Raw genomic sequence first — 12,048 nt, forward strand, 5'->3', positions numbered from 1 at the left:
TTTTTTTAAAGCTAGTAGAAAAATGAGCAAGAAAGCTGAACAGGCAATCTATAAATGAAAATTTGATGTCACTATGCTTTGCTTTAAAAAAAAATTAGCTTCAATAGTTTCATGCCACCTTAATAAAATTTCACAATTACAATATACTGTGTACTAGTAATGAACTGGTATGTTGTACAACTAATCCAGCTTTCAGACATAAAGCATGACACTTCTACACACAGTTTTGTTTTCTGGCTCTTGGGCGAAAGCGTAACTGGCTATTTCACTTGTCCCAGAACATACCAGTTTCCATCTGGTGTCCACACTTGTGTACTGCTTGCCATTTATTCTTACGCCATTATTTCAGTTTGATTTGTGTTACCATTTCCATCACCACGTTTAAGCTTCAGTGAACCAAGTACTTCTAACACAGTGGTTAAAGAACTTAAGTATAAACAATGTGCAAATTATACGACAAAGAAAGTCAAGATGAACTAAATGACATAGTTGTATATGAAACACTGAAAACATATTCTTTACAGAGTTTCTGTAACAACTATCACAAATGTTACAGTTCAAATATGTGCACTGTCTTTGAAACATTTCATTGCTCTTTCTTCTAAAACTAGAAACCTGCACATTATGACAAATCAGCAGTAGTCTATGGACTTCCCTCAGAAGCACTGATCTAATACTTAATACTGTCCACAGCAGATCCCTGGAGCTGGGTGAACACATACTATCTTCCATATCTGTGCTGGCCTGCACCTGACCTGAATATAGCAGGCCCTAGGTATAATGTGCTTGAGTACCTAGCTAGAGCCAGGCCTCTGCTACCTGTTATTTTTTCCAGTGTTTGGTTAGTTCCCAGCTTCATCAGCCCCTGTGTTGTTGCTGGAATGCTTGCTAGTTAACAGAGTAGGCCAGCTACGTCAGAAGCTTCCTCTACTGCTCTGAGGGACAAAAGACTTGCCAAAGTAAATGGAAGCAGAATCAGTCAGCAGGGGAAAAAAAAAAAAAAAGTTTCAGCTGTTTTGACATGCTACATACACCTCACGAGCTCTCATTCAATTCTTTTGCTGCTTCATCTCTAAATCTCATTTATCTACCCAGGCCTGATGCTCTTTGACTCCAGTCTCCTGCTCTTGGGTAATACTGTTCCCGACTCAGCATTCATGTTGGATCTGTATCTGCCAGCTTTCCATCTGACCTATTCTGACACCTTCAAGACTTACTTCTAGAACCGGTACTTCCAGATTCATTTTTCCCATTCTCCTACCCCTTACCTCACACAAGTTGACATGGTGGCATGGTTCAAAAGGTTGCAGGTAATTATCCCAGAGTTATTTGCTAGTATCGAAAAAGAGGACTGTGCTGAAGGACTTTGATTCCTTGCTAACAAACACAGTGAACGTTCAAAAAAATAAGTCACATAATTATAAAAGCATGTAAATGTGTAAGTAAGCAAGTAAGTATGTAAGTAAACTTCATAAGCCATCTTCCTCAAAAATTCACAATATTTTTAAATTATTACAAATAACAGTTTTACATTAAAATGTTGTCTACAAAGAAGATCAATTATTTTGCTATGCAATAACTTTAAGACTGCCAGGTTTTTATCTTTAAACAAATTATTTAAATAAGTCCTCAAAAAAAGTAAAAAAAAAATAGTTCTAAAGTGGCATTTACCAGACTTAATTGATTCACTTTCAATGAGTCACAAAAAAAATTGATGGGCGTGCCTGGGTGGCTCAGTTGGTTAAGCATCTGACTTCAGCTCAGGTTGTGATCTCATGGGTTCATGAGTTTGAACCCTGGTTCAGGGGAGATCCAGTCCCGCTTGGGTAGAGCATGAGCTCTGCATTGGGTGAGCTCGAACCCCACTTCAGGTAAAAATAACATGAGCCCCACTTCAGGTGAGCCCTGCTTCTCTCTCTCTCTCTCTGCTCCTCGCTCACTTGTGCCTTCTCTCTCTCTTAAAAAAAGAAAAAAAAATAGGAGCACTGGGGGGCTCAGTCAGTTAAGTGTCCAATTCTTGGTTTCAGCTCAAGTCATGATCTCACCATTCATAGGATCAAGCCCTGCAATGGGCTCTGTGCTGACAGTGCAGAGCCTACTTGGGATTGTTTCTCTCTCCCTCGCTCTCTGCCCCTCCCCTGCTCTCTCTCTCAAAATAAATAAACATTAAAGAAAAAAAAAACAAATATAATAGATGAAACTTGCTTTATGCATTTTTTAAAACCTGAAGACCTTAATCAGAGGTAGAAAAATTAACTCATGATATATAATAATAGAATGTGTTGATATACAATTTGGTGTAGTTGTCATTATTTTCTCATTGAAAACTTAAAATACCTCTTTCTAAAATAATAAAAAGCTTTAAGAAATACACTCTAGAAATAAACACCTAAAAAGCTTTGAGAAATATACTCTAGAAATAAACACCCAGATAATGTCATCAGAGATTTTCCTTGTCTAATAATCAGTACAAGTAACTGCATCTACTTTATAACACACAAACTTACCTTTTTTTTTTTTTTTTTTTTTTGGTGATAGATAAATATGAGCATATTATCTCTGGATATTTTACTTCCACATTCAATTATAACAAATGATAACATTGCTTAAGTAGTTTATACAAAAGCTTTACTTTGATAAACTTGCTGCAATACTATAATGAATCCACTGGGGCTTCCAGAAGGGGAAAAAACAATATGAATTCAGTGTGAAAACATTTAAAAGCACAGCCAAATGTTCCCATTTGACTAGAATGTTTATGAATACCCATAAAATGGAAACTGGCCTAAGACATTCTAAATTCCTTTTTCAAAAGGGGTACTCAATATACTCCACAGAAAAAAAAATTGTTTAATAAAGTCAAAGCCAGTTTTTATCCTAACACAGGTCTAAATTTTAGGTGATTTCCACCCCCCCCCCTCAGGTTTTAGAGTTCTAAAAATATTTCCTAGAATTCTTTAAAGCTAAGCATGTAAAAAGAAAAATAGTGCCCATATTTTACAAAGTAAAATACTAGAATAAAACTGTTCTGGGTCCTAATGACATCTAGACAGTACAGTGCTTACTACCATAGAAGTATTCCCCCCTCTTCGGATATTGAGGTTCCCATCAGAAGTTTTCATCTCCAACAAAAGCCCAAGATGCTAGCTCTCAATCAAGCAGGAAGGCAGCAAATGTACACCAAAGGTTTTTTAAGGTACTACTATATACATATACTATATTAGGTACTCTGAGATAAAGAAACGTGGAGATTATAAATTGGGAAAGAAGGTAAAATTTAAATATGCATGAGAAGTTAATCAATATGAGATACTGTATATTAGTGCCAAAATGTCTGCCACATGGTCAACACTTAACAAATATCTGTTGGTTTTAACTGGATTAATTAAAAATGAGATCTATGAGTCTAATTGGAGAAAGTTGCTTTGACAAGCCAATTATAACAAAAACAGTTTGGGTACAGTAAGCAGAATTTCAATATAGACTGAGTATTAGATGATTCTAATCAGTATGAATCATGCCTAATGTAAAAACACAAAAGAAAAACTTCCATATTTTTTAGGGATATACTCTAAGTACGCAGGTTAAAATGATAGGTGGCTAGATATTAGCTTTCAAATACTTCAAGAAAAGAAGAAAGAGAGGGAAGGAGGAAAGAAAAATTGATAGCTGAAGTAAGTGTGGCAAAAATCTTAATTGTTGGGTTTGGATGCTGGGCATATTCCTCATATGCTATTTGTATTCCATTGTATTATTATTTGTAGTAAACTATTAATTAAGTATACCCACCTTTGGGTATGTTTGAAAATTACGTAATAAGAATTAAAGGTTTCTTCACTACTGGGGCTTGAGTTGGCAAATGAAGATGAATGGGTAGAATTTTAAAAGGAGGGGGGCACCTGGGTGGCTCAGTCAATTAAGCAATCAATTCTTGATTTCAGCTCAGGTCATATCTCACAGTTCATGAGTTCGAGCCCCGCTACAGGGCTCCACGTTCACAGCGAGGAGCCTGCTTTGGATCCTCTGTCTTCCTCTCCCTGCCCCTCCCCCACTTGAGCTCAAGCACTTGTGCTCTCTCTCAAAAATAAGAATATTAAAAAAAACTTTTTTAAGTAAATAAATAAAAGGAGGACATATTAGGCATTGTGCCTCAATCCGAAATCTCTAAATCTCTAAATGCCTAAATCTCTCAGCAATTCTGAGTCCCTCATTCCTCACCAGCTACCTTTCTTTTCCTAATTTTCCTGATAACCCAAAAGCTCATGCTCTTGGCCCTGTTCCATCTTCTACATCTATTTTCTAAATTATGTTTCTAATTCCATCCGCATCCTACCCCCAGTAGTTAACAGCCCCTGACTGCAAAGCGTAACCTAAGTTAGAGATAGGCGTTCTGAATTATACACTCTGTGGTAAATAACCTGTGTGAACTCACAGTCCCTTCAAAAACCCAGATGGTCTACTCTAACATGTCCCTGACACTTGAATGTTTCAGCCAAGCAGCAGGTGGGCCTGGAAGGAATGAATGTTATTAGTTCCTAGTTTGCCTTGCCCCCACATCTTTATTCCAACCTGGGGGCTTCTAATTTTTTTCAGTAGTTACAAAATTGTTTTCTAATACAGAAGTTAGAAGTACCTGCATCACAAATTCCCGACGCCGAGGCATTCCTCTTTCTGAAAGCAAAACATAATCTGGCTCCTTCTCCTTTTTGGCCTGTTGAATTTGAGCCAGGCGGCTAATGGGGTTCATTCCTTGACCATACTCTGGTCCAGCCTAAAAAATAATTTGAGAAAATTTCAAAATATGCTTGCAAAACCTATTATCAGATCCTTTAAGAAACAGTGGTTCTCCCCTCATCTTCTGTACCCCAAAACCATGACTAGAGAAGATAATGCAACTGGAGAGTCATTTATGAAGATTTATAAAGGCAAATCATAGAATGGATCTGAAACTAAGACTTCTATGGGATTTAGGGCTCAAAGGCATTATTGATAACTTGGGCTAAGGCTGCTTTTAAACTCTTTAATATATTAGAGTTGCTTCACAAGTTCTGTTCGTCAAAAAACACCAAAAAGAAAGTAAGAAGATAAGCCATGAGCTGGGAAGAGACATTTGCAGTATATATAACTAAAAAAAAAAGATGTATCCAGCATCCGAAATATATTTTTTAAAACTCCTAAAATGTATTAAGACAATATAAAAGAAAAATGGGCAAAGGAGATGAATAGATATTTAACAGAAGAAAAACATATGAAAGGATAATCAACCTCATTATGACTCAGAAAGTGGGGGTGCCTGGGTGGTTCAGTTGGTTAAGTATCCAACTCTCGATCTCGGCTCAGGTCATGATCCCAGGGTCATGAGATTGAGCCATGTGTCAGGCTGTGTGGAGCCTGTTTTGAGATTCTCCCTTTCCCTTTGCCCCATTCCCATTCTGCACGCACATGCGCTCTTGCCCTCGCTCTCTCTCTCAAAAAAAAAAAAAAAAAAAGACTCAGAAAATGCATGTTAAAACCACAGTCAGATACTATTTCACACTCATCTATTTGGCAAAAATTAAGAAGTCTGACAGCCCTGATTGGTGAGGATAGGGAAAATTTATACACTGCTGGATTGCCTGGCTGGCTCAGTCAGAAGAGTGAATCCTGATCTCAGGGGTTGTGAGTTCAAGCCTCACATTGGGTATAGAGATTACTGAAAAAGTAAATGAATAAACTTAAAAAAAAAAAAACACCTTAGGGGCACCTGGGTGGCTCAGTTGGTTAAGCATCTGACTCTTGGTTTCAGCTCAGGTCATGATCTCACGGTTTGTGCATTTGTGTCCTGAATCAGGCTCTGCACTGATAACATGAAACCTACTTGCAATTCTCTCTCTCTCTGTTCCTCCCCCACTCTTGTCTCTCTCTCAAAATAAATAAAATTTTAAAAAATCCGTATACACTGCTGATAATATAAATTGGAAAAGAATCTGGCAATGTCTAGTAAAGCTAAAAACCAGCAGCCTCTTCATAGACATATAAATACCCTTAGAAAATGGTTTCCCATATGTGCTAGCTCATATATACAGGAATATCCATAGCTGCATTATTTGAAATAGCAAAAAAACTGGAAATAGCCTAAGCATTTATCAACAAAATAATAAATTATCTCATGTTAATACAGTCGAGTGGCATATAGCAATGAAAATGAATTAAGGACAGCTGCATGCCTCACAATGAATGAAATTCAGAAAAAAAATTTAAATAAGACAAGAAAAGCAAGCACAGAAGAATACAGTATGATATAATTCATGTAAAACCCACTAAAACGACAAAACACTGCTGAAATTAACCAGGATCTCAATAAATGAACAGACATATGTTCATGGATCAGAAGACTCAATATTCTTAAAATGTCAAGTCTCTTCAAGCTGATCTATCAATTCATTGCAATCCCAATCAAAATCCTACCATACTTCTTGTAATACTTAATAAACTAATGCTAAAATTCATGTGGAAACACAAAGGACAGATAACCAAAACAACTTTGAAAAAAAGAAGAAACTTGGAGGATTCAGACTATCTGATTTCAAGATTTATTATAAAGCTATGGTGATCAAGACAGTATGTGTAGTACTGGCATAAAGAGACAGAGACCAGCAAACACAGCAGCATCCAGAAATAGACCCATACATATATATGGTTAACAGATTTTTGACAAAGGTAGAAAAGCAATTCAATGGGAAAGGGTAGTCTTTTCAACCACTGGTCCTGCAACAACTGAATATTCATATGCAAAAAAAAACACACACAAAAAAACAAAAAAAACCACAAACTTAAATCCGTACCTCATTATCATTAACTCAAATGGTTCACAAACTTAAATGTAATATCTAAACTATAAAATTTCCAGAAGAAACACAGGGGAAATTTTTGTGACTTGGTTAGGTGACAATTTCTTAGATACAACACTGAAATCGTATCCCATAAAAAATAATAAATTAGACTTCTTCAAAATTAATAATTTCTGTTCTTTGAAAAGGTTAAGTCACAGGCTTTAGAGAACATATCTGCAAACCATATATCTGATAAACCACTTGTATGTGGAGGGGAGCGAAATAGGTGAAAGGAATTAAGAGGTAAAGACTTCCAGTTATAAAATAAGTAAGTCATAGGGACATAATGTACAGCACAGGGAATATAGTCAATGATATTGTAACAACTTTGTATGGTGACAGATGGCATCATTTCATAATGTCTAAAAATATTCAGTCACTATGATGTACCCCTGACACTAATGGGATACTGCATTTCATTTATGATTCAATAAAAACATAAAGAATTCTCACTGAAGAAAAAAAAAAGAACTTGTATCTATAATGTATGAAGACCTCTCAAAATTCAATAATAAACTTATTATTTACATTTTATTATTTTTATTGTTATTTAAGTTATTACTTAATGTTTCAAGTGGTCAAAAGATTTGAACAACACCTCATCCAACCTCATGTGCTACCAAACACATAAACAATGCTCAATATCATTAGCCACTGGAGTAATGTGAATTAAAACCACAATGAAGTATCAATACACATGCATTTGTACAATTGAAATTCAAGACTATACTATGTATTAGAAAGGATGTGCAGCAACTAAAATGATGGCTGCTAAAAATGTAAAATGGTATACTCATTTTAAAAAACAATTGACAGTCTCTTAAAGGTTGAGTATATGCCTACTAAATGACCATGCCATTCACTCCCAAGCATTTACCCAAAAAAGAAAAGGAAAACTTATGGGGCACCTGGGTGGCTCAGTTGGTTAAGTGTCCGACTTCAGCTCAGGTCATGATCTCGCAGTTCATGAGTTCGAGCCCCACGTCAGGCTCTGTGCTGACAACTTGCTCAGAGCCTGGAGCCTGCTTCGGATTCTGTGTCTCCCCCTCTCTCTGCCCTTCCCATGCTTACGCTCACTCGCTCGTGCTCTCTCTCTCTCTCTCTCAATAATAAATAAATGCTAAAAAAAAAAAATTTTTTTAAAGAAAAGGAAAACTTATCCCATAAGACATACACACATGTTCACAACAGCTCTATTTATAGCCCAAAATGAGAAACATCCCAAATATCCACCACAGGGTGAATGGATAAACAAAGGGTGGTATAACCATACAACAGAATACTACTTAGCATGAAAACAGAATCAGAGGCGCCTGGGTGGCTCAGTTGGTTGAGCTTCCAACTTCGGGTCATGATCTCGTGGTTCATGGGTTCAAGCCCTGCACAGAGCTTTGCACTGACCGTGCAGGGCCTGCTTCAGATGCTGTCTCCCTATCTCTCTGCCCCTTCTTCGCATGCACACACACGTTCTCTCTCTCTCTCTCAAAAATAAACATTTAAAAAAGCTTTTTTAATTAAAAAAAAACAGAATCAATAACTGTTAACATGCAAAAACATGGACGAATCTCAAAATGATTATGCTAAGTAAAAGAAGCCAGCCAAAATGAAGGTAGTTGCTTGGGAATGGAGGGTGGAGGGATTACAAAGGGGCACAAGGAAACTTTTGGGAGCAATGGATAGATTCATTATCTTGATTATGGTCATGGTTTCACAGGTGTACACATATATCAAAACATACCAAATAGCATGTTTTAAATATGTACAATTATACTTCAGCAAAGCTGTTTTAAAAGCTAGCTAACCAAATGCAATTTTTTTCAGAAAAAAACAAACATGCAATAAAATTATAAGGTCAGGAAACGTTAAATATAAAACTAATATTGTGATTAACTATGTGAGGTGGTATCTGGACGTAACAGAGGAGGGGCCTACACAGCTTCAATCTCATTGAGAAATGTTCTAGATGCAAGTTGGGCAGTAAGTTTTCATTTAACGTAATAGGCTTTTTAACTTACATACAAATACCGTATAAGCCATTTAGAAGGTATTCTATTTTTTTTTTAATTTTTTTTTCAACGTTTTTATTTATTTTTGGGACAGAGAGAGACAGAGCATGAACGGGGGAGGGGCAGAGAGAGAGGGAGACACAGAATTGGAAACAGGCTCCAGGCTCTGAGCCATCAGCCCGGAGCCTGACGCGGGGCTCGAACTCACGGACCGCGAGATCGTGACCTGGCTGAAGTCGGACACTTAACCGACTGCGCCACCCAGGCGCCCCGAAGGTATTCTATTTTTAATGTTGTATGGGAAATGTTTATGAATAAAGCTTTTAAAAAGATGTTTTTAAACTTATATATAGCTGTTTTAGTGCCTTCTAAAAGGTTTAAAAACAAAAAAACAATCTTTGCAAATCAAATATTCTGTGTGCATATGAACTTTCTTCGTATATTACTCCTAGAAATGAAGCTGTGTATTTATCACACGGGCAGAACTCTGTTTCCACCTGTGAAAATTTACTCTAAAACAAGTATTAGAGGCAAGGGTAATCACTATGTTGCAGGCTGTGTGTGTCACACTAAACTTGTATATAGTCGGAGTTCTTCCTGGTTCTCCATCACACCTAGTTTGCTGCTGCAGGTCAGATCCTGCAGGGTCTTTCAGAGTATATTTAGGATTTTGGACTTTATCCAAAGAGCAATGGGAAATTACTAAAAGATTTCAAGCAGAGGCATGACATGATCTGACTGGTGTCTCTGAAAGATAACACTTTTTAGAAGATCAGTTGACAGGATGTCAAAAGTACTTACAGGAAGGCCAATTAAAAACCTGCTATAGCAGTTCAGTCAAGAGATGATTTTGAGCCGAACCAAATAAAGATGGCAAAGAGATGGAAATAAATGAACCAACTGAAGAAATACTTAAGTGATAGATTCAATAGGATTTGATGATAGACTGGATATAATGGTTAAGAGAAAAGTTAAAAATGACTCCCAGGTTTCTGTTTCAGCAGCAGTGGGATGGTGATGCCAGGCACTGTGACAAGGAATGCTGGAGGAGAAGGAGTTTATGATGAGTTTGATGTGCCTGTGAAATAAATAAGAAGTGAAGATGTCCAATAGGCAGCGTATAGCACAAAAGAGTACCTGAAAATCATCTATACAGAGACTGAATTGAAACCCTAGAAGTATGAAGAGAAGCCTAGGTGCAGTAAGAGAAGAAGAAAAAGACTGAGAACTTCAGTTACTGCAATAGTTAGATGGAAGAAGAGGAGAGAAAGGGAAGATTTTAGCTTTTGATAAAATTCTGGTTTCTACCCATACTTAATAGCAAAAATGAAAACTAATGAATTATAAACGAAGTAAAGGATTGATAAGAACAGACAGATACAGACAATAAGTTATAAGTCTAAGAGTGGGATATCAACAAAAAGGTAAAGGGAAGTTTTTGAGTCTAGCACTAGAAGTATGCCCAGTTCCTGAAGACACTCAAATAAATATGTACTTCCAATGGTACGCTGCCTTTACTCTTATTTAATTTGCCTCTTTTAAAAAAATGTTTTTAAGTTCCAAAACACTGTTGATACAGATTCCAATGACAAAAAAACAGATGCATAAATCCAATTAGATAATAATGGAGTCTGAGAACATTAAGAATGGCTGGTTTCTTCCCTTGATTGAAATTAACTACTAGCATCTCGGACAATTAATTTATTCCTTGGGTATCAAGTCTTATGTTCTCTTTCCACGAACTAGTATAGACAGTCTTGTAATAGTTGTATCCAGAAAATTTTACCTCCAACGTCGGAAACACTTCTCTAAATTCTCATCTTATAGAAGAGAACCGCGTTAAAAAATAAAATATAGACCCAAAGACATAATTAAAACAATCTAACATTGTAACAAGGTAACTGTGTAGCGTTACTCTTAAAATCCAAGAGGAGTTCACAATCAACCGGTTTCAGATGGGCACTGGAAACAGACAGGACTGGACCTGGAACCCGACTGTTACATGATCTTGGGTACGTTTCTTAAACATCAAGGAACTCATTGGTAAAATGGGATAAAAGCTACACCACAGGATGATTAAGAAAATTAAATAAAATGTGATGTTTTATTATTTTAAATAAAATTAAAGTAAATCATCAACAGTTTATTCTCTACTTCTACTGCATAATAAGGAACTATAGAGTCTACATGTATAAGACATATGAAGAAGGGAGGAAAATGCTGAAAACCAAGATACTATTCCAACCTGACCCATTTATTGGCCCACCATAAGGTGTGATTATACTTAAAATTATCTAGATTCCAACTCACTGTATGTATGCTGTTTTCTTAAAATAACCTTACATTCCAGAAGATATCTATAGGCTTTATTTTAACGTAAGACAGACATGGTACAAGTAATTACAAGTGTGATGTATGTGAAGAAAAATGTAGGGGGCTAACCTACTCTGGGAATGGAGGAGAACACAGAAGCCTTCCCTGAAGAAGTCAAGTGTACGCTGAGATCTGAATGGTGAATAGGAAGAAAGTTCTGGAATAATATACTTATATACTAGAAGTAGCAGCAAATAATTCTGAGAATTTAAAATGTTTCTCTCCACTCTGGGGAATAACATTTTAAACAATAATCTTGCTTTTTTTTTTTTTTTTTTTTTTTTAAATGTTTTTATTTATTTTTGAGACAGAGAGAGACAGAGCATGAGCAGGGGAGGGGCAGAGAGAGAGGGAGACACAGAATCTGAAGCAGGCTCCAGGCTCTGAGCCATCAGCCCAGAGCCCGACGCGGGGCTCGAACTCACGGACCGTGAGATCATGACCTGAGCTGAAGTCGGACGCTTAACCGACTGAGCCACCCAGGTGCCCCAACAATAATCTTGCTTTTAATGGCTATAGTTAAAAACAATAGGGTTATATTTATATCCTATATAAAAATGTATAGATCTGGGGCACCTGGGTGGCTCAGTCGGTTGAGTGTCCGACTTCGGCTCAGGTCATGATCTTGTGGTCTGTGAGTTTGAGCCCCGCATCGGGCTCTGTGCTGACAGCTCAGAGCCTGGAACCTACTTCAGATTCTGTGTCTCCCTCTCTCTCTGCCCCTCCCCAGCTCACGCTCTGTCTGTCTCTCTCCCAAAAAATAAATAAACATTAAAAAAAAAAGTATAGATCTTTTC

At 36.9% G+C, this 12,048-nt stretch overlaps 1 protein-coding gene across 1 annotated transcript in view; it reads right to left on the minus strand.

The window, feature by feature from the left end:
- Window positions 1-12,048, minus strand: part of STAU2 (staufen double-stranded RNA binding protein 2) — a 304,184-nt gene that overhangs the window by 175,977 nt on the left and 116,159 nt on the right. Inside the window, 1 exon segment of the mRNA XM_043601210.1 lies at window positions 4,634-4,771. Within this exon segment, the coding sequence (XP_043457145.1) occupies window positions 4,634-4,771 (138 nt within the window).

This window comes from Prionailurus bengalensis, chromosome F2 (assembly GCF_016509475.1).
Source record: "Prionailurus bengalensis isolate Pbe53 chromosome F2, Fcat_Pben_1.1_paternal_pri, whole genome shotgun sequence".
Taxonomy (NCBI): Eukaryota; Metazoa; Chordata; class Mammalia; order Carnivora; family Felidae; genus Prionailurus; species Prionailurus bengalensis.